Genomic DNA, 22,394 nt, shown 5'->3' on the forward strand with positions numbered 1-22,394 from the left:
CAAGGCCTTCCCTGAGCCCCCACCCCCTCAGGGCAATACCTTCTACAGGAACAGTTAAGAATCAGAAAAGCCTGGGCCTTTGAGCCAACCAAGCTTCACGACAAACGTCTTGTGGGAACCTGTGTCTGAGGCGTCACTGCCCATTGCTTTCTGGAGCCTGAAGTGAAAGGTGGTTTATTTGAGGGGAAGAAACTAGGGCAGCCTGGTGGGGAAAGAGGCTGTGGTAGTACCGGAATTGGACTTTATCAAGTGCCCTGGGAAGGGCCAACAGGCAGCAGCTGGGGAGCCAGGGGTGGTAAGCAGAATCTGCTCAACACCTTTCTCCCTTTTGAGAGCAATAAAGTTTTATGCACATTAGGTACTCCAGGGTGAAGAAGGAAAAATAAACAAACAAATAATACAAGCTTTCCCTGTAAATCCCCCCCCACCCCACCCCCGCCACTAGAAGACAGTGCTCCTTGAGACTCTTCCAGGATGCATCAGGGAAAGAAGCATTGGAAAAGAGTGAGATTCAAAAAAAAAAAAAAAAAAAAAGGAGTGAGCCTCAAGGAGCTCTGGGGTCAAATGGACCCCAGTTTATTAGTAAAGGAAAAGGACGTGGAGCCCTTGTCCTCGGGGGATGCCTTGTGCTTGCTGGTTGGCATTTACTGAGCCTGGGCAGTCACTGTTGCTTACGAGGCAGGGGTGGCTGTCCCATCAGAATAGGTGGAACTTGGCTCCTGCCAGGCACTGGCAGCCGCTCCACGGGTGACGGCTGCCTCTCGTCGTGTGAGGGCTCCACCTCCATTGACTGCTGGCTTGTGGATGAGTCTTCCCTACTTGGTGGCAGAGTTTCCACCACAGGAGTGTGGGTCTTGTTGGGAAGTGGTGCCTTCCCCTCCTGTTGGGGCTGGGGCTCCTTTTGCCCGATATATGACCATCTTTTCCCGGACAGCAGCGACATCTTCCAAAAGGTCATCTTCTCCTCCAAGGACGCTGGCTGGCATTCTGAAGACGACTGGCCTGAAGGCAGTGGCTGGCTCTCAGAAAGTGGCAGCTGGCTTTCTCTGGGTGACGGTGGCCTCTCCTTGGTTGTGGGCAGACTATCGGGAGGAGAATAGAGCCCCTCCTGCTTCATCGGCAACTTCTCATGGAAAGACCTGGATCGCCAGTTTGTGGAGGCAGCCACATGTTGCCTCTCCGCAGTCGAGGAGCTAACCACGGAGGCAAGCCGCATGTCCTCGGACATCTTCCCCCGGTGCTGGTGCCTCTTCTTCCCCAGGAATGACATCTTCCTGTGGTACCAGGGTGTCTCCTTGCTGCTCGGGTCCAACTCTTCATCGGGTAGGCTCATGTGATCAGACAGCATGTCTCCGTTGACCCCTGGTGACCCCCGAAGAATTGTGCCCTGTGTGATGAGGTGCGCATAGCCCTCCCGGTGGGAGAAGGCATAGCTGGAGCGCCGGGCATGTGACGCACGCTGTATGTAAGGCAGAGGCTCCACCGTGATGATCCCCTCTGTCGGGGTCTCCTCTTTCTCCTCCTCCTGCAGAGCAAAGGGGTGAGCAAGGGTTATCAGGCTCCCACACTGTTGATTGCTCTCAGGTCACCTGCTCCCAGTTGGGGCCATTCAGAGCCCTTGGCCACCATTTATTGGCCAGGCTCTTCTCTACCCAGTTGACTCAACCAGAGTCCTCCCTGGGACCTGACTTTGGATGAGCCAAGCACAGTCCTTCACTGGGACTTGACTCTGGACCAGCCACCAGGTGCCTTAAGTGCCCTCAGGTGGCAAAGCCAGGAGCGGTTAACCATGTGGCAGCCATGTGTCCAGCCTGTGTGGCAGAATGTGACAGGTTTGTGGCCATAACTTGGCCCACTATTCCAGCCAATTCTGCAGTCCCTCCCAGCTGCTACCAGTCCTTCTAGGTTTTGGTCACCTGAGCCAGTAAGTCCCTGTCACCTTTTTTCATTGTGGTAAAATAGACATGACTTAAAACGGACCATTGTAACCATTTCTAAGCGCACAGCTCAGTGGCATTAAGCACACTCACATTGTGCTGCCATCCCCACCATCATCTCCAGAACGTTCCATCTCCCCAAACTGACATTCTGTCCCCATTAAACACTCACTCCCCTCCCCTCCCCCAACCCTTGGCCCCACCGTCTACTCTCTGTCTCTGTGAATCTGACTCCTCTGGGACCTCCTGTGAGTGGGATCACACAGTGTTTGTCCTTCTGTGTCTGGTTTGTGTCGCTGAGCATCATGTCCTCCAGGCTTATCCACGTTGTACCAAGTGTCAGTGTCCTTCCTTTTAAGGCTGGATAACATTCCATTGTGTGGATGGACCACACTGCATTTCTCCATTCATTTGTCCATGGATACTTGGGGTATTTCTAAGCTGCCCCTTTGCCTAAACCATTTCTAGGTCATTTCTGTCATCTCAACCCCCAAGTCCTAGAGAATTTATGATGAAAATCTGACGATGTCAGCACTGGAACAGGCTAGCCTCCTCCATCCTAGGAAGGACGGTTTCCCCCTGGGGTCCTGGAGCCTTTATTTGGCCTGATGACACTAGGTGTGCATCTGGGTCTCTGCCCCCTTCCCCCAGCCTCGTGTCTCCTTGGAGTCCTTGTTCCCAGCACAGGCTGGGATCCTGGGAATGTGCAGTGGGGACCCCAGCCTCCCTCACCTTGGGGTATGGCTTCTTGAGGGCTTGGTAAATGACACGCAAGGCCAGTACAGGCAGAGTGTTCAGTGACACATTCAACAGGACCACCAGCAGGATGGAGGGGCGGGACATCACGTTGTGGTCAGCATCTGGTGACAGGATAGGGTCACGGCCCAGCCTGAGGTGGAGCTACCCAGGGCCTGCTCGGTACCCCCTCCTCCTGACACCCCACCCTCTTGTCCAGTTTTCACCCCCAGGATGCCTTTGTACAAACTCCATGAAGCTACAGGTGCCCCCCATCTCCAGGGGTGGCTGCCCTGTCCCCCGCTGGGGGCTCACACAGAAACGGGAAGGTGTTGGGCGAGATTATGAAGAGCTGGAAGCTCTGACTGGCCCAGGTTACGACCGCGTAGAAGAAAAAGCTGAAGAAAATGGCCAGCACGAGCAGGGCCGTCCAATACTTGATGATGAGGATGACCTGAATGGGGAGGGAGGGGTAAGCCAGGGGCGGGCGGGGCAGGCTGGGGCCAAGCCCCTGGGGTCCATGAAGGGCACCTGCTAAGGCCTCCCAGGCAGAGTCACCATGTGGTGAGACCCCTGTGGCCTGTGTCGCAGGCCCCGCCCAGGGATGGGGCAGGCAGCAGCCCTGCCTACCTCTATGGTGATGGACAGCAGGCACGAGAGGGCCACCACCACAGAGAAAGACTGATAGTCACTGAAGCTGAGCGGCCCGGCCGTGTCGTAGCTGATCCACAGGGTCATGAAGAAGTTGATCAGCGAGGTGGCCGTGCCGTGGGCGATGGCTTGGAGGAAGACCCAATAGTTGAAGAGCTGGTCCTTCTGGCCGGCGACATACAGCTCAGGCAACTCCAGGCTCTGCTCGGCACTCACGTCCTGGGGGAGGGGTGAGTTCTGGGAGTTGGTTGCACAGTCATGAGCACGTACTGGGCTGCTCTTGGTGTGCCTGAGTGATGCACGTGAGAATGGTGGAGATGGTGAATTTTGTTATTGGTGTTTTACCACAATTTAAAAACTTTTTAAAACATGAAATATAAAATCTCATTCCTCAGGCCACATCAGCCACACCTCAAGTGCTCATCATTAGACACCCTTGGAGGGTGGCTCCTGTCTGGACAGCGAAGGCGTGGGGCACCTCTATGGGATGGCCCTAGTCCAGCCCACTTAGCCAGGGCCTCTGGGTGATGGGGGTTGGGTAAAAAGGAGAACCATCTCTTCTGATCCCCTCCCCCCATTGTACAAAGGGGCAGATAGTGGGACTGGGATTTGGGGATCCCACAAAAGGGTGTGGGTAGCTGGGCAAGAGGGCTCCACCCACTGACACCGCCATCAGGCTGGGCTCTAATGGGAGCAGTCACATGGTAACGGGCAGGGAGTGAGGTGCTGAACTGAACTCCAAGGCCTAATGGTCTCCCAGCCCCACCCCCACTCCACCTCAGGTCCCCGGGGGGCCAAGGTGGGGCCAAGACAAGAGCATCTCCAGGGAACAAGAAGGGTACTCCTGCACTGGCTCACCTGCTCAAAGAGCCCGATATAGAGAACTGGAAGGGTGGTGTACAGCACATTGTACAATGCCAGGAACCAGCCTTCATACAGAGGCTGGGGAAGGGAGAAAGAAGGGACACTGCAGTTAGTGGTCAGCCCGCAGATGCCAAATTGTCAGAAATGGAAATGCGTCTTTACCTGAGGAGACCCACCCAAGCTGCCTTAGCACCTGTGGAGTAGTCTCAGAAAGTCACATTTATAATCAAGGTTGAGGCTAAGACCAGGGTTGGGTTAAGTGAGATTTGATAAAGGCTGGAAGATAAAAGGCAGAGAGAAGAAGCATGGTCCTATTCTTTTAAAACAGCATCTTTGAGTCTTTGTTTTAATTGGATGGCTTCAATACAGAGCTACAGGAGGGAAAATGGCTAGAGAATGTGTTTTTTTGTCATTTTAGATTTAGGGAGTCACTGATGGGTAAAAGAGTTGGAAGAGACCCTATGGACAAGTAGCCCAACTCTCTTCCTGATGCATGAGTCCAGTCCGGTTAAAAGGATATGGGTTTCAGTTCCAAAAACCATTTTATGTACATTCTGGGATTGGGCAAAAATACATGATGATCCAGAATCTTACAAGAATCTAGTTTCTCATTGTTGAAGACAAGAGTCGCAAATGAATACCTGGAAAGGGCTAAGCTGAGCCTCGTCCTTCGGGACTGGGATCAGAGGGAGCAGTGTGAACTCACAGCTTTTAATACATACAAGATAGACAGATGGATAGACACAGATATGGAAATACAAATAGGGACAGAGGCAGCGCGTCTGCCCATGGGCTAGGATGTGCACATCTAGCTTTGTCTACTGAGAGGGAAAAAGCACCGCAGGGGCAATGAGCATGCCAAGCACTTAGCTCTTGGTGTCTAACGACCGTTCTCTAATGAAAAGAGCTCCTATGGGAACAGCCGATTCCAGGGTTGGGGAAGGGAAAGAATAAAATGAGCCTGGAACTTCTTGTAGCACCTGGAAGTGAAGGTGTGCTCAGGGGAGAGCAGGCACAGGTCCAAAGGACAAATCAGGGGAACTAGAGCAATGAAATATACAATAAAATAAATATCCAGGAGTCCATACCATTACTGATCAAAGGAATAATGGCACAAATAAATAGGGGGAGAAGGGATGGTTCTGCTCACAGAAGAATTCCAGTTAACAAACGTAGAAAGACTAAATGCTGTCCCACCAAGATTGGGAACAAGACAAGAGTCCCGCCTTCCCCACTGCTGCTCCACACGGCACTGGAGGTGCTAGCCAGTGCAATCAGTAAGGAAAGGAAGTAAAAGGCATCCAAATTGGAGAGGAGAAGGAAGACCATCTCTGTTTGCAGGTGACATGCAGAAAATCCCAAAGGATTCACAGGAAAGCTCCTAGAGCCAATAAATAAATTCAACAAACTTGAAGGGCACAGATTGACATTCTCACACACACAAAAGCAGCTGTGTTTCTACACACCAGCAGTGAACACCCCCAAAGGGAATTAACAAAACAATTCCATGTATAGCAGCATCTAAAGGAATAAAATATCTGGAAATAAAAAATAAAAACGTCACCCCCCTATGACTTTTCTAGGGCTGCAAGGGGCACATCTAGTGTTCACCATGATACTGTCAAGAGTTGTGACATCAGGGACCCAGCCCCCACAGTCCTATCTTCTCAGGATCACGCTCTTCTTCTCACCCCTAGAAGGATGTGCCTTTGGAGCTCTGCCTTGGGTTTCAAAACTCAAATTTGCCAACTAGCCACGAAAATGTCGGGCAATGCTGGGCAGGAACCACACTCTCCCCGTATCTGGATTCTATATCTCTATGAAGGCAGCCACAGAAAAGGCTACGTTGCCCTGTGACCTCAGACAAAGCCTGTCCCACGAGGACCCCAGTGTCAGCGTGACTGCTGCCCTCCTGGAGGCCAGGGAAAGGACACAGCACCCTCAGGCAACCTGAAGGGCTGTCACTGCAGCTCACCTGGGCAGTGAAACCACTGTAGAAGGCATACCAGATCTGGACCATCATGCTGGCCAGCGTCTTGTACACAAAGTAGCGCAGGAACTTGCAGATGCGCATGTAGGACCAGCGCCCGTGCACCAGCAGCAGCCGCCTCAGGAAGCAGAACTGGGCCAGCACGTAGTCACTGCTCAGTACGGCCTGCATCCCTTCCTTTCCCGCCAGCCCCACGCCGATGTCCGCAGCTGCGGGGACACACGGCCCGTGTGTCAGCCTGGGCCAGCCCCAGTGCACCGCACACCTCCCCGGGCCTGCTGCCTGCCACCTACTCTTGATCATGTTGACATCGTTGGCGCCATCGCCGATGGCCAGGGTCACCACATTCTGGTATTGCTTGACCAGTGCCACAATCAAGGCTTTCTGCTGGGGCGTGAACCGGCAGCAGATGACTGCATGGCACTGCAAGGCCAGTGCCATGAAGGCCTGCTCCCGCCACGCTTCGGGGCTCTCGTGCATGTCGGAGTCCTTGCTCTGCGGCCCCAGCCCTGTGCTCTTCAGCTGGGTCCCGAGGATCCGCCACATAAGAGAGATACGCCTGGCCTGTAGGAAGCTTGTCCTCTGCTCCTCCCGCTCCTGCCAGGACTCCATGTCCGTGTTCACACTTCTCACCAGCGTCCTGGGCTCATTGCCCAGGGGCAGCAGGAGCTGATCCTGGCCAGTGAGCAGGGTGGGGGTAAGGCGGCGTGTCACTCTTCCTGCACCCCTCTGTCAGCTCCCCCAACTGATTACCCCTCCGGGCTTCTGTCCCAACCCGAGGCTGGACTTGACTGCACCCCTCTGAAAACCGTCTCTCAGGGCGGCATTCCCTGGCTTTTCCAACAGTCCACCCCCACCCCCCGCATGCTGCTCCTCCCAGCCCATCCCAAGTGCCGGGGCCCGCCTGAGGTCAGCCCAGAGCTGACACTGACCAGAAACTCCCCACTGATGACCATGGCCACCTTGACCTGTGGCAGGAACCAGTTCTTCAGAGAGCCCTTGCCACTCAGCAGGTTGTTGTTCTCCCAGTAGGCCTCCAGAACTTGACTGTGGGGACCAAGCTGGGGTTTAGCCATCCCAGGCACAGCTTCCTTCCATCCCCTCCCCAGCTATGCCTCCCTCTGGGAGTCCAAGCAGCTGGAGGCTGAGGACATTCTGCAGACCCCGGGGGCCACATCTGAGCCATGGGTGCCTCCCCACCCTGCCCCCACCAGCTCATCCACTTCCACACCCCCTCCTTACATTATCTCTTTCTCCTCCAGAATGAACATGTCCTCAGAGAGCAGCTGGCAAGCAAAGCCGATGTTCACTGCTGTCTCTGCAAACCAGCCCCGCTCAGCACCTCAGCAGCTCCCTACCTGGATGTCACACCCACCTCGCCATAGGCCAATCACAGCAGCATGCAGTGGCTATGGTGATTGGTTCCGAGGAAGACATGTGACCCAGGCCGGCCAATGAGAGCCAGCCCTGAGACTTTGGCTGTAGCTCTGAGCAAAGGGGCCTGCATGCCGGCTGGCTGGAAAGGGGCTGCCAGACTGAGGTGGGTCTGGGGCCAGGGCCAAGGGGCCATTAGACATACTGTGCCTAGGGCCTACTGGCATTTTCAGGAACCCACAAAAATGACTTAATTTCTTTTAAATCAGAAGGGAAAAAAAAGTGAATATAATCCAGTCTGGTCATTTGTCTTTATACTAACACAATTGTAAAATGTCATTTTAAATATTTTGTTTGTGCGTCGTGCCCACAGAAGTGCTAATGTGGCCCTGCTGGCACCCACACCCAGTGGGGACCTGGAGACCCTGCAGTGGGGTGGGGAGCATCAGGGCTCCAGGGCCATAGGAACTGAGGTTCCGTGCTAGCTTTACCCCTATGTGGCTGGGCAACCTCCATCAGGTGCCCTGAGGCTCTGAGCCCAGCTGGACCCATCTATCACACAGGGTAAAAAGGGCCCCAACTCATGGGGCCGCTGTGAGGGCCAAACACTCTACAAATGCTTGGTACAGTGCCACAGCCTGATGGAGGTGCCCGCAACTCTAATTGTTCCCATTTCTCCCTTCCCAGGGACAAAGTGGAGGGGGTGGAGGCAGTGCTGAAGCCAGACCAGTGGGACATGCTAACGGTAGTGCCCAGGCACATATGAGCTCTCTCCCAGCAGTCTCCCTTCTTCCCTGCTGGGGGCGCTGCCCCGGACCCACCTTGCTTGTCCCCTGTGAGTACCCACACTTTGATGTTTCCTTGCTTGAGACACTGGATGGTTTCAAGGACCCCGTCCTGGAGCTTGTCCTCGATGGCTGTGGCTCCCAGCAGCTGGGGGGTGGGGGCAGGGAGCAGACTGAGCAGGGACTTGGCTCCCCTGGCAGGGGCATGCAGGGCTGGGGCCGGGGTCCTGGTGCCCACCCATCACGCATGCCCACCTGGAGGTTCTGCTCCATCTCCTCGTACACTTGGTGCAGGGCGCGGGCCCGGTTCTGAAGCAGGATGCCAGCCTCCTGGAGCCGATGGTGCCATTCTTCGTAAAAGTCCTCATCCACCCTTTTGTAGGCCAGGCACAGCGTGCGCAGCGTCTGCTGCGCAAAGGACTGGGAGCCGGCCGGGCATTCTGTCACTACCTGACTCCCCTTGCACTCCTCCCAGCCCCTTGCCCTCTGCCTGGGCTTCCCAAACCTTGCCCCCCACCCATGGTCTGTCCTCACCAGAGAAAGTGGGATCATATGCTGCCCTGCTCCCCACCTGTTCTGTCTCACACCCCCACCAGAGGCCCAGTTCTATTCTGCCTTCAGAACTTTGCTCTGCTGTGACCCCCCCCCCCCCAGGAACACCATCCCTATGCTGTGTGGAAATTTCTAACTGTCCCCGAAGACCCTCTCAGCGCAGCCCTGCCAGACCCCTCCCCAGTCAGGGATCCCACAGCGCTGGACCCCTCCCTCTGACCCCTGGGCTTAGGAATGGCTGTACCCCACACTCTGCCTCACTTTTCAAGGGCTCTGGGGATGGGGAGGGAACAGGAAGAATCCTGAAGGACCCTGTCTCCAGCCCCCCAGGAAGACCCAGAGCTCACTCTCCCCAGGGACACCTTGGGGGCTGCATAGCCACAAGGAAGGTACCCATCATGGCTCCTTACTTCCCTCTTACTCCCTCCCACCAGGCTTTCTACCCCAGTGGATGGCCCAGGTCTTGCTTTCCTTCTTAACTGGAGGTTCCCTGGCCATCAGGAGCTCCAGACAGGTCTTTGCCCCTCTTGTGCCTCAGTTAACCCATCCGTTCCACGGGGTGGTCAAGCCAAGCCATCTTGCTGGGCTCTGGGTCATTGTTCTGACTGCCCTTCCCCAGTTCTTAGTCAGAGACCAGCTGCCTGTCCCCCACAGCCCCTCCTGGCAGAGCAGGGCCCTCTGAGAGGTTCCAAGTGAGGGGCACAGGGCATTCTTTGCACAGACATCATCACTGGCCCATATGCTAGGTGATGCTGGGGGCCCAGCAAAGCCCTTGGGGAAGCCCCACAGGATCGGGGTTGGGTCAGAGAGGGGGAGGCTGGCATGACATGTCAGCCCCATGTTAGGGTCAGGCAGGAAAGTCTTCCTGGAGGTGGGGTCCTCATGGCAGAGCCTTGAGGACCAAAAGATCCTGAGTGACAAATGAAGAAGGCATCCAAGCAGAGGGAACAATATGTGCAAAGGTCCTGGGGCATCATCTGAGCATGGAGGAAACTGCAAGCCAGAAACTGGGGTCCTAGGGACCCCCACCCCCCAGAGGGGAAGCAGAGACCAGTCTAGAGAGGTCAGCAGGAAACAGAAAGACACAGCTTCAAAAGCTTGGCTGAGGAGTTTGGGCTACACCCACGAAGATGAAAGATTTGGGGCAGGGAGGGTGAACGTGTCCTGCAACCCAGACATAGCTGGGATAGGTAGGTGAAATCCAGGGCCAAAGCCCAACCACAGAGTGTCCTTGTGTGACTTAGAAAAAGACACCCCCTCTGGGCAGATGTAGCTTGGAGTTCAGCACCTCCTTGCCGGTGTGTGGAGGGGACTAGGGGAAGTTCTTTGTGCAGTACACAGCCTGGCCAAATGTACATGGCCACGCTGGGTACCTGGAGCCATTTCGCTGTACACTGTCCTCCTCTGCCTCCCTCTCTGTCTACCTCTACCCTTCCTCCCTTCCCACAGGAACTCACGGCCAAGGCCTGCTCTGTGGTACATTTTGTCAAGCCCTTCTTGGACAAGCGATCAAAGATGACGGTGTCAGCGCCTTTTGTGTAGAGGTAGATGGAGCCCTCGGGGTTGCGGACTGTGGAGGGAGAGGCCTGGCTGCCCACCTGTGCACTCTCCTCCCCGCCCACCTCCATCCTGGGGCCACGGTGCTCACCCAGCACAGACATCCGCTTTCGGATGCTGTTGAAATCCATCATGGCCAGGACCTGGTACACTCGCTTCTCCCCCAGCTCCATCACCGTGATGCTGTCCTGGGTGCGTGCCAGGAACACGTAGCCGAAATTCCTGGCCGCTGTGACCAGTGCCTCCTCATCAGGGGAAGCTGCCTCGTATACCAGCTGGTCTGGTGGGAGAGGGGACCCCAAGGTGTGGGGTGTAGGGGCTCATTCACTGAGAGCCTGCCATCTTTTAGGACCCACTACCCATCTGTGGCAGGTCCCGTTTCCATCTCTATAGCCCAGGGGAGAAAATGGACACAGTGGGCGCTTACTGGGTATTGACAAGACAATGGTCTCTTGGGCCAGCACAACCTCTAAGCCCAATAAAAGAAGGTAGACACTTGGGTCCCAGTCTAAAGGACCTTCCCCTCCCAGCTCAGTAACAGAACTTGAGCCCTAGGCCTGGACGCCCTCTAGGTCCAGTAGAGATGGGGCTTGGGACCAGAGCCTGAGCACCCTCTAAGCCAGATGACAGGAGCCCTGGGGGTTGGGCTGGACCACCTCAGGAGCCGCCTGAGCACTCTTGCAGGAGGGGAATGGCGTGGGGTGGCCCACAGGCGCTCACTGTCTTTCTGTTGCACCATCACGGTGTGGCAGATGGCCAGCAGGCGCCAGAACTCCTGCACCATCCGATCTTTTTTGTCAAGCACGGTGCTCAGGAGCCTCGCATTGTGGAAAAGCAGTTTCCCATCGGCAAACCTGTTCCACAGGTAGGGGTTCTCCTGCGGGGCAGGGGCGGTGGGCAGGCCGATTCTGGGTGGGTCGCTGCCTGGGCCCCCACCATCCAGTGCTGCAGGGCGGCCAGCACTCACCTCACGTAGGGCCTCCTCCTCATCTGGGCCTGGGGAAAGACCCTGCTTCAGGCCTTGACTCCCCAGGACCACTCCGGGTCCTGCAGTCCCCTCCCTGCAATGTCAGGCTTCCTAGAACTGCTGCATGCAGACAAGCCAGGCCTGGACCTGACACCTGGACAACCAAGGACCCCGCCAGCTTTGCCTTCTGCACAAAGGAGAGAACGACGGGCCACGTCTCCCGGGGGCCTCAGAAAAGCAGCTTTGAGTGGGACTTGGCCCCATGGAAGGAATCTTGTTTGATCTGTTTGTGGTGTTTTTTGAAACTCAGACTTGGCCGCCTACTTTGAAAAATTAGGTGATTTCACATAGAAACGTAGGCCCCAAGCGCTTCTAGAAACATGAGAGAACCCAGCCAGGGATTGCTGTCGCTCGCCACAGATACCACCACTCCCTATCACCCACATCTCAGACCCTGGTTGAGGGTCAGGTAGCATTTCCGTTTGTCATACTGGTGACTGCCCACTACACCCAGTTATCACCCAGCTGGGTCCTCTGTGAGCTCTCACTCTAAACGTCCCTTAGTTATAAACTAGACTAGGGGTCAGCAAACTACACCCTGCGCTACTGCCAGCTTTCGTGTGGCCTGCGATCTAAGAAGGGCTTTCATTTCTAATTGGCTGGAGGGACATTGAAAGAATATTGTCTCGTGACATGTGACAATGCTATGAAATTTGAAGCTCAGCGTCCACATGCAGTGGCTGCTTTCCCAGGACAAGGGCCGAGTCTCCAGAGATAGTGTGGTCGGGGGGACCTACTGACTCGCTGGCCCTTGACAGGAAAAGCCTGCTGACACCTAAACCAGCCGATGCCTTTGGCTGTGGTTTTGCGACTCAGTGGGAGTGGGGCTGAGCGCAGGGCATGTCACATATCCCTGAGGCCCACTCAGGTCTCCATGAGGTCTCAGCCCCCCAGGGGTCCTCCTGTACCCCAAAGCCAGTCCTTGCTGGGTGGCCCCGTGGGGAAGGGACATGCCGGGGCTGGTCCCCACCGTAGATGATGCCATCGATGCAGCATTTCTTGAAGGTCATGATGTTCTCTGTGAGTGTGCCCGTCTTGTCTGAGAAGATATACTCCACCTGGCCCAGCTGGTCACTGAGGCTCGTGGTGCGGGCCTTGGCAGGCATGTCATGGGGCTCGTAGTACATCTGCACATCCCAGCTGATGAAGATGCTGTTCCCCAGGTAGATGAACTCAGCTCTGCAAATGCACAATGCTCACATGTGGCCTGCTGCCCTGAGCTTCTACTTGTCCCGGCTGAGGGGGGGGTGGGGTGACTCACATGATAAACATGGCCATGGGCACCATGACACTGAGCAGGATGACAAAGCCCCAGAAGATGAAGAAGGACTCGGTGGCCACACTGTACATGTGCATCTTGGACACGTAGTGGTGCTTGGCCTTGAATTCCGTGACCTTGTACCAGAAGCCCAAGGTCAAGGCGATAGAGATCAGCACCAGGGTCATGAAGATCTGCACAGCGGACAGGAGATGGTGGGGTGTGTGTGGGGGCTCCGGGCAGCACCAACACACCCCAGAGACTTGCCAGCGGGGACACACTCAATATGAAAGGACAAACACAGAGTTGGAAAGCCCCCCCCCCCCAGCTCTACCATTAGGACAGAGAAGGAGGACTGGTGGGGGGAGGTGGCTGGCAGCCCCAGGGGAATTGCAATTTGCAGTGGTTTTGCTGGGTTTTATGGCTGCTACTTTTAAAATTATTACCGTACACTTTTAAAAAGTTAAAGTTAGGCAAAAAGTTAAGAATTATTAAATGTCCGTGGAAGGTAAGTGAGCATTTTATTATCTCCTGTGGTTTTGGAAACATGTCAGGATCAAAATTTATTTTACAAAGACTTTTTTTTTTTTTAAATCATGATTGTAAGAAAAGATTCTCTGACCCACAGACTTGTCTGGAGGATCAGGTTGCACATTTTGCAGACGAGGGAAACTGAGTCCTGGAAAATGACAGCTGGAGCTTCTATCTGTGAAGAGGGGCCCTTTGCCTCCCCCCTCCGGCATGTCCCCCCACCCCAGGGCAGGGGCTCTGGGCAGCTTACCAGGACCACCAGCCTGTTAATCAGGCGGGCTATCTTGGTTCTCTTCTGATGGATCTTGCCACAGTTCCTCATGATCTTTGTGTCAAAACCTGCAGGGTTTGTATCCATCCATCCATCCATCCATCCATCCATCCGTCTTCCATCCACCCACCATCCACTCATCCATCCATCTACTAATCCATCCATCCATCCATGAATCCATTCATCCCTCTTCCATCCACCCACCCACCCACCCATCCATCCACTCATCCATCCATCCATCCATCCATCCACCCATCCATTCATTCATCCACCCCAACCTCAATCCCTCTGTCACCCCACTCCTCCACCCATCCATCCACCTTCCCAGCTGCCCATCCTTCCATCTACATATAAGCACCCCACGTTTTCCAGCCAAACAAAGGTGCTGGCTCAACATGTCCATGTCCATAGTTTTAGAACTCAGGTTCATAGAAGCCATGCCAGGAGCCCCACATCTCATGGCAGCAGACATGCAGCAACCAGGCCTGGCCTTGTGACTTGCTGCCAACGACTTCAGCATTCTCACTGCCGCCCTCCCCCACCCAGGACAGCTCATGCTGCGGAGGCCCCAAGTGGCTGTACCGGCATAGATGACCATTCCATAGCAGGTGTTCGTGTTTCGGATCTTGCAGCCACGTAGGAGGATGTTGCCAATATCCAGGGGGTATTTCTTGCCCTCCCACTCCAGGCACCCCACAAAGTGGTGCATCCGGCTGTTGGGTTCCTCACACACCACCTTGCCTGTGGGTGACCGAGCAGTCAGGGAGCCCATGGCATGGCTGGGCTTGGGACACTTCTCTCCAATGCAGGGTGGGGCAGAGTGTGGGGAACATTCTGTCACCCTCTGGCTCTGGCCACCCTCATGGGTCCCACACTTCCCTAAACTTACCTTGCTGGCACCACCCTTCTCTGCCACCATATAGCTTCCTCCTGGATTCTCCAAAGCTGGCTCTGTCTAGCCTCAGGGCCTTTGTGCATGCTGTTCCCCCCCGTGGCAGGACTCACACCTCTTCAGGGAAGCCCTCCTGATTCTTTACCCATATTAGTGCCCCCATACCAAGCCCCTTTCTTCATGGTTGCAATCCTGAGATGTCACTAGACATTTTTTCCTGCTGGTGGTGAGCTCTGTGAGAGGAGGTGCCAGCCTCATCCCAGTCATGCTGGGAACCCCAGGGCCCAGCCCAGCACCTGGCACATAGTGTCTGGCCCTGTGAGTAAGGGAGGTCTTTCCCCAGATATCATGAACACACATACAATCAGTGCTTGGATGTCAGAGTGAAGGGGCTGTGGTTTAAGAGAAAGATTCTGCTCCAGCACCAATTAGAGTGTAACTTGCCTTTGCAATAAGACAGGGGAAAAATAGTAATGTATTCCCTTGCTCAGCCACAGGAAACAGTAACTGTACCCACAGGTGTGAAATGTCTCACTTTCCAGGTGGAAAATAAGAAATTGCAGGGGTGGATCATTTTCCTGAACCTGTGCACACAGACTGCCTTTTTGATTAAACAACCAAAAACATCTGCTTTAATGTGACGACATTTTAAAAATAAAATGCAATGCCAGATAAAACAGTGCAGCATGTTTTGCAACAGTAACAGAAAGCACCCCAACTGTTACATGGATTCAGAGGACATGAAACAGGCCTGGGATAAGCCAGCCTGTTAAAAGTTATCCTGACACCCAACACCCCCAGCATATTCCATTGTCATCCCCAAAACCCAGTGAGGTGGGGATCTTTCACACCCGCTGCACAGAGGGACAGATGGAGGCCCAGATGAGGTTGATAGACTGCCACCTCTCACCTTGGAAGGAAGCCACCTTCCTTAAATTGGTCAGTTTGTGATGGGTGACCATCAGGGCCTGCCTGAACTTCAAGTTTGTCTCCCTGGTGATGAGAAAGGGAGTGAGGTGAGAGGTGGGGACAGACGGCACCCAAGCAAGGCATCCCTAGCCCCCTTCCAGAGTCACTCAAACATTTTTGCCAAGCCCCTACTGTGCACCAGCTGCCAATCAAGAGGCTGATACCAAGAGAGGGAGAGGGCCTTGCCCAAGGACACATAGGGTGTTTGAAAAAGGGCTGAGGCCCGAACTTTCTTGCTTTTAGGGTGGCTGCACCTGGCACACAATAGGGCCTCCAGAAATACTGGTGCAAAGAAGGTGGCTCCCTTCATCTGGGTCAATGTTATTGCCCTTGCCAGCCTGCAGGTGCCCCATAAATGCTCCCAGGACAAATGACCTAAATATGCAAGAGGGCTTGAGGAGCCACATTTGGTGGCTGTTGGGGAAGGCCTCGCTGGTGCCCAGGCTCCCAAACCCCTAGTGATGACCCACGCCTCACCCATCGATGTCAGCTGTCTCCACGTAGCACAAGCTGTTGGGCTCCGTGCTGGCCAGCAAGAGCATGTCAGCCTGCGGTGGGGAGGAGTGGTGGGAGGAAAGGAACAGCATGGCCGGGAGGCAGGAGGAAAACAAGCAAGAAGGCAGACCTCCCCCAGGAGCAGGGAGTTCTGGCCAGGCTGACAGCAGCTCACCGGGATGATGTTGTCTTTGTGCAGACAGACGAGGTCCCCCACACGCAGTTTCTTCCATGTTTTGCACAAGAATCTGGGGTGTGGGGGTGGCAGGCGTGAGAGGAAGCCCCAATCAGGCCCAGCTCTGGAGCTCCCAGCCCCCATGTCACCCCCAAACTGGAAGAACACGGTTGGGCAGGGGCTGCAAATGGCTCTGTGGTGCTTTGGTTCCCTGAGTGCCCACATGTGGCAGGGGGACTCAGCCCACACAGGAAATCCAGCCTTCCCTCACACCAACCCCTCCTCCCTGTTCTGTATCCAAGGCCCTTCAGACCTTCCCTGCCTCTCCCTTCAGCTGAATTCTCAGACCTGCGAGGGTTAACAATCTGGTCCTCAGCCCATCATAGGGCCCACTCCAGGCCTGGTAGACAGCAGGCATCTAATAAATGCTGGTTGGGTCCCCGTCAAAATCAACCAGGATATCCGGGGGAGGGCATGAAAGGTTCCAGGCATTCTGCTGGGCACCCTTCCCCGACATGACCTCACCCCTCCCCGACATGACCTCACCCCTCCACCTCCTGGACTGTGCTGGAGTTCCCTTCCTCGGGATGGACCTCCTACACACACGGGGAAGCCTCACCTCTTCCCCACCAGCATCTGGCAGGGCCTGTTGTTGACAGTGTTGTCGCTCCTGTGTCGCCCCTGAATCAATAGGTGGATCTGAGGGGTGCTCCGTCCCCAGCCATGCTCCCTCCCCACACCCACACTGCCCTGGTGTGGGCCCAGGTGCAGAGCACAGTTCCAGATTACACAGGTGGCCTCACTAGTGAGCCCACCTCTGTCCATGGATCCCTGGGGTGGGGTGGGGCTGCTGGGACAACTCCTATCAACAGCAGAAGGAAGGCAGGCTCCACCTGTCACTCAGTGTAGCCACCAAGATGACAGGACCAAAGAGCCATGGGGCACCTGTCCCTTGTGGTAGCAGAGAAGGACTCTGCCCTGCCCCCCATCCCCTCCCCAGATGCTCCCTGACCCCACTTACGATGTCGTCCACCAGGTCTCGGGTGCCCCGGATGACAAGGAGGCAGATAAATGGGGTGAAGAGAGTGAACCAAGGCAGCGTGGAGATATCAGGGATACCCTGACATGGAGGGTAGGTCATTCTGGATGCCCCTCAACCATCTCCCAATGCCTTCTCACCCTGCCCCTCAACTTGGCATCCTGTGCCCCACCTGCCAACCACCTGGGCCCGGGGCCAGCCACCTTCCCCACAAACCTTGGGACAACCGCCCCTCTAGTTCTTCTCCCTGCCTAGAACTTCTCCCTAGCAAACTCATTTTCCTTCTATGCCCAGTTCCTGCGTCACCTCCTCCAGGAAGCCCTACCGACTCTAAGCTTGTTCCTTCCTCAGAACCTTGGCTGTACTGTTCCCTCCCTATAAACCTGTTCCTTACAGTCACCCTTCAGACTTTAGCACCAAGTGAGCCCCAGACCAGTCTGGGGTGGGGGCCATCCCCATCACTGGTACCCACCATGTGGTTTAATGACAGTGGTCCACTGCCGGGTCCCCGGTGTCCATCACAGGACTTGCACGCAATAGGTGCTCAGTGTTTATTAGATGGATGGATAAAAGCAGAGGGAGTCGTGTGGCTGAGGCTGTCCATTCTGGGGAGGGGCTGCACCCTCCTCAGACCTGGGGAGCCAACTAAGCACCTTCCTCATTTAACATATATTGAGCACCTCATATGTGCCAGGACCTGGGCTGGGCAGTGCAAATGCAGCCATGAGGTCACACCCAGTGTGTGAGGAGCTGGACACTTACCCCCAACCACATAGACAAACACACTAAAACAGCCGTCGTGTGTCTGCAGAGCCATGTGATGTGGGTGGTCAGGGAGGGCTGCCTGGAGGAGGTGACTTGAGCAGGCGAAGGAATGGTGTGTGCACAGACACTGACCCCTGGGACTGCCACCACCCCACCCCACCTGGAGGATGATGATAAGAAGGAAGTAGAGGTTGGACACGTGGTGAAACTGCTCGTACAGGTTCAAGGGCAGGAAGGAGAAGAAGTTGTATTTGGCCGTGTGGATGATGTTGCCCTGGAATGAGAGCCAATATGGGGGTGCTGCCAGGTAGGGTTCCTACTGCCTGCCCCACCCCACCTGTCCTTACCATGCCTTCTGGCCACAACCAGCAATAATCGAGCACCCACTGAATGCAAAACCTTGAGCCAGCATTAACTATCTACCAGATCTAAGAACTTAAGCCAGCTATCCCGAGCACCCGCTGAATGCGAGGCCCTCAGGCCAGCATTTACTGGGTGCCTGCGGAGTGCAAAGCCTTGAGCCAACATTAATTGATCCCCTACTGGGTGCAAAGGCTCATGGAGCAGGGCCGTGACCCCAGTATTTTCCAAAGTGAAGCACATGAAAGGGGAGTTTAGGCAGAACCTGATGAACATATTGTGCTTTTAAGGTTTCGTATTAACTTATTTTAACTCGACTGAAGTGGGGCTAATGAGACGAACTCCAGCACTTAAGTTCATGATTAAAATTGGGGAGGGGGGAGGCTGGGTGAGAGGAGAAAGGGGAGGGCAGTGGGCCTGGGTTTACGCACCTTGTACTTCTTCCTCTGCCAACACAGGAAGGACTTCTCCTTGAACTGGTTGTTGTAGGCCCGGTTGTTGGCCTTTACCTCCCAGGTAAATGCTGAAGCCAGGGAGAGCGGGATGTCACATGGGGCATGGACAAACATTGCCTAATGATCCCCCAGAGGAGGGTTAATGGGCCCCAAGGGGACCCAGGCGCTAGGGATGCCCAGCTCATGGCCAGGAGTGTGGAAGCTGGTAAACAAATGCCACCCGGAGCCAGTTCCTAGGCTCAGAGGACAGGCCCTGGGAGACCCATTCATGCGCACTCCTTCTACAGAGGGTAGGTAAACTGAGGCCTAGTGCCAGGCTCCTAGGTGTCTTAGGCTGCATGCCCAGCACAGGTATTTCAGGTGTGCAGCCCCTGATTCCTAAGTCTAGCATTCAGTCATGGGGTTTGGGACTATCTGTAACCCAACAAGAGCCCCATGCTGGGCCTGTCTCCCAGTCGCCACATTTCAGCCACCACATTCTTCAATGCCATCGGCTTCCTCCGTGGACGCGGCACCTCACACTTGGCCCCAGAACATGCACCTGAGTTCTTCTCCTCCTCAAGGTCCTCACGGTAGGTCAGACTGCCCATGCTAGTGGAGCTGTTGGGGAGAGGAACCCAAGGTCACACCAGCAGCCCAGGTCTTGCCAGACTTTGTCCATTACTCTGCCCGCTCCAAAATGTCACCTCCCACGTACATTGGATGGCTCCTCCCCGGGCTCTGAAGTTCCAGCCACTGGCTGTGCATCCTTGTCTGGGTATCTGGGGCCCTGGCTGATCCCCAATCCTGCAATAGCTCCACGTCCACTAGTCCCCCCAGCTAGCATGCTGAGGTTGCCTCACCTCCCATTACAGCCAGTCCCCCAGGGTGAAGGATTCTACTTCCGTTGCTGCCCACCCCCAGGGCTGCCCTTGGTCCAGGCCACCATCTCCTCTCCTGAGATGGCCATACCCACCTCCTCCTAGTAGCCCTGCTGCCCTCTCCTGTCCCAATCCCTGGATGGTACATAATGCCCACCTCAGTAAGGGGCTCAATCAGTGTTGGTTCACTGCCTACATGGGGCCCCAGGGTAATACATTATATCTCTAAGCATGTATAAGAGGGCCAAGTTGTTCTGAGAGGTCTCAGATGGTCTCCGGGCAGTTAACCATGATGGCGGCAGACACCAGACCTTCGACAAAGCCTGGAACCTTCCCACTGGCTAGTTCATGGTCACTCCTTCAATTGCCAGGAATTTGAGTCTCACCAGGGGCCCTCAGCAGCTCCCAAAGTGATCCCTCCACTCCACAGCACTCATCAACTCTGTCCTCTCCAAGCCCTCGCGGGGGCTATTCCCTTCACACAGAGCACCCTTCCCACATGCCTGGTCACTGCTTCCTCACCCTTCTGGTTTCAGCTTATACATCTCAGATGGTCCCGGCTTGTTCAAGTGCCTCCTCTGGGCTCCCCCTCTGTCTGGGGTGTCCCCCATCCCGGGTCTCATCACCCTCTCTCCTCTGTTTCTTTCCCTGTCTGGATCGCCTGCTGAACTGGGAACCTCCCAGGGCAGGGACAGCTGGCATCTGAGTCATGGGTGCCCCCAGTGCCCATAGGGGAGGACCTGGCTCAGGGCCAGCTCTGATGCACCTGGGAGCCTGAGCAGGACCCGTGCCCATTCATCAAATGAGGAGAAGTGAGGATCTGGGTGAGTGAGGCTTAGCCAATGGAACCCAGAGTCCAGAGACCCGGCGCAGGGCAGGTGGGATTGGAGAGGTGCTGGAATGGCCAGAATGCACCCAAAGTGTATCTGCGGCAGCAAGATGCCCCTAGTGCTTGCCCCCTCCTCACTCCCACTCAGCTCATTAGAGCTCCCCATTAGCCCCCGGAAGCCCCAGCATTCCCGCAGCCGCAGGGCGCAGTGTTTGTGGTCCAGCACCCCGGAGCCTCCCTGGACCGGGAGATCCGAGTCCACATCCCTCCGGATCCCGCCCCGCGCGAACCTCTAGGGGAGTCCCCTCCGCTGCCTCAGCGACCTCCAGTCCTCTCTCCCTAAGAGAGGGTGCCCGGGAGCCCGGGAACGCACAGCAGCGGCACCCCGCCGCTCACCTGTGAGGGGGGGGACGGGAGGCGCCGAGCTGCCTGGGGAAGTCCACAGGCGTCCAGGGTGGCGGACGTGATGTAGTTGTCAGCTCGGTGCCAACCGGCCTGAAACGGGCGGTGCGGGTGTGGTCGCGGGGCGGCGAGGAGCCGAAGGGCGGGGCCGAGGTTGAGGGGGTGGGAGATGAAGGCGGGGCTAGGGCAGGTCGGGGGCGGGGCTGTTGGTGGGACCATGCCAGAAGGCGGGGCCACGGTAGGGGCGGGGCCAGGGCAGAGCAGGGCCTGGGAGTGTCTCTGGGATGGTGACCGCGTAGGCGCGAGCCAAGATGGGGTGCAGAGGTGTTAGGGTGGGGGCAGTCTGGGGCTGCGGTGGGCCAGTGGACCGGGCCTCGCACAGCGGAGCGGGATGAGGGCGTCTTAATATCGCCAGGGTATTAAGGGTTCTGTCATTAGGGGCGGGACCTTGTATAGCTCTGCCCAGGAGGGGGTGGATTGGCGCCAGCTGAGGTCGGGCTGGGCCCATGTGGGGCCAAGGGCGGAGGAGGGAAGCACAGGTAGGTAACCGCAGGTACCTACCTGGTCTTGAGTCTGAGCTGTGTGCCTGGGTTTTCACACCTGCTATGCGCTGCTGCAGTGCTGGGCGCTGGCCTGGGAGAGGCCGTTAAAGCCACCGAGCCCTTCCTAACGCCAAGAGGAAGCCCACAGTTCTCTGTCCCAGTGTATGCCCACCCTGCCGGCAGCCGGGGTTCTTGGAGGGAGGGAGGGGCCTTCTTGAAGGAGGTAATGGGGATGGGAGACAGCGGTGAGGCTGGGACACCCTCCGACCAGAGATTGGGGAGCTAGAGCCAGGGTGGGAGTGTGTGTAGAAGGGGCTATTAAAGTTAGGGTCCCCCTGATAGTGAGGGCTCAGGGGAGGGGCAAACGGGACAGAGGGGAGATGATTCAGCTGTGTTTTTCGTATTTGCACTTTTAGGGAGCCCCTGAAGCCCAGAAATAAGGATTGGGATGCCTCCCTATGGCCCAGCCCTGACCCCGCAGGTGGGAGTGCCTGTGTCTGACTCTGCCCTGACTTCTCTGGGGCTGGGATTTCTGAGGCGCAGCATCACCTAGGAGCAGATGTTAAATGAATGAGTGGGTGGGGTGATGATTGCACACAGGATCCCACCGCCCCCGTCAGAGCAGCAACTTCCTACTCAAATTTCTTTGGAAGGTCTGTGCATTCTGCTTAGCCACTGGAGGTACCGATAAACCTCTCCTTTCATTCATTCACTCAACACATGTTTATCCTACTCAACGGTTAATGAAAAGACCCTAGGGGTGGGGCTTGAGCAAACTGTCCTAATAGCCTTTAGAAGAGACCTTGCTGGGTACAGTTGTGCGGAGTGGGTCAGGGGACCCAATTTTCTCCCTGGGGTAGTAACAGAGGGGACAGGAGCTTCCCAAGTGGCAAGAAATGGGTTTTGGTCTCCAAGAGGCAGCAGGTTTGGCAAGCTGAAAACACCCATAACCTTCTGAGCTGGGGAGCTCCTCCCCCAGCTGCCCACAGCCTTCCCTCCCTCATTGTGCCCGGAGGAGGGAGTGCAAACACAACACAGACTCAGGGTTTCTGTGAAGCCACAGGCACATATTTAGAAAA

General features: G+C 55.8%; 2 protein-coding genes across 9 annotated transcripts in view; one reads left to right on the forward strand and one right to left on the reverse strand.

The window, feature by feature from the left end:
• ONECUT3 (one cut homeobox 3) overlaps positions 1 to 7,786 on the forward strand; it is a 30,108-nt gene extending 22,322 nt beyond the window's left edge. Inside the window, exon 2 of the mRNA XM_074337483.1 lies at positions 7,440 to 7,786. Within this exon, the coding sequence (XP_074193584.1) occupies positions 7,440 to 7,444 (5 nt within the window). The 3' untranslated portion in view covers positions 7,445 to 7,786. The remainder of the gene's footprint in view (positions 1 to 7,439) is intronic.
• ATP8B3 (ATPase phospholipid transporting 8B3) lies at positions 158 to 20,894 on the reverse strand. 8 transcript variants are annotated; one of them, XM_074337478.1, is made up of 28 exons: positions 20,065 to 20,232; positions 19,224 to 19,282; positions 18,659 to 18,750; positions 18,028 to 18,141; positions 17,085 to 17,183; positions 16,683 to 16,744; positions 16,064 to 16,136; positions 15,871 to 15,941; positions 15,335 to 15,417; positions 14,115 to 14,273; positions 13,512 to 13,600; positions 12,734 to 12,924; positions 12,443 to 12,651; positions 11,413 to 11,441; positions 11,166 to 11,322; positions 10,537 to 10,725; positions 10,346 to 10,458; positions 8,592 to 8,756; positions 8,373 to 8,484; positions 7,420 to 7,495; positions 7,110 to 7,224; positions 6,471 to 6,852; positions 6,163 to 6,386; positions 4,182 to 4,265; positions 3,303 to 3,542; positions 2,988 to 3,126; positions 2,670 to 2,797; positions 158 to 1,525 (listed from the first exon to the last, which is right to left on the reverse strand). In XM_074337478.1, exons 1-28 carry the CDS (start codon positions 20,163 to 20,165, stop codon positions 662 to 664), a joined length of 4,419 nt encoding a protein of 1,472 aa, XP_074193579.1. In that variant the 5' UTR covers positions 20,166 to 20,232; the 3' UTR covers positions 158 to 661. The 8 variants fall into 8 exon arrangements, with proteins under 8 accessions (XP_074193579.1, XP_074193581.1, XP_074193582.1 ...); XM_074337480.1 differs by lacking the exon at positions 20,065 to 20,232 and adding an exon at positions 20,768 to 20,894 and having other exon boundaries at positions 11,166 to 11,441; XM_074337481.1 differs by lacking the exon at positions 20,065 to 20,232 and adding an exon at positions 20,662 to 20,796 and having other exon boundaries at positions 11,166 to 11,441.
• Between the last annotated feature and the right edge of the window lie 1,500 nt (positions 20,895 to 22,394).

The sequence above is a fragment of the Rhinolophus sinicus genome, linkage group LG07 (assembly GCF_036562045.2).
Source record: "Rhinolophus sinicus isolate RSC01 linkage group LG07, ASM3656204v1, whole genome shotgun sequence".
Taxonomy (NCBI): domain Eukaryota; kingdom Metazoa; phylum Chordata; class Mammalia; order Chiroptera; family Rhinolophidae; genus Rhinolophus; species Rhinolophus sinicus.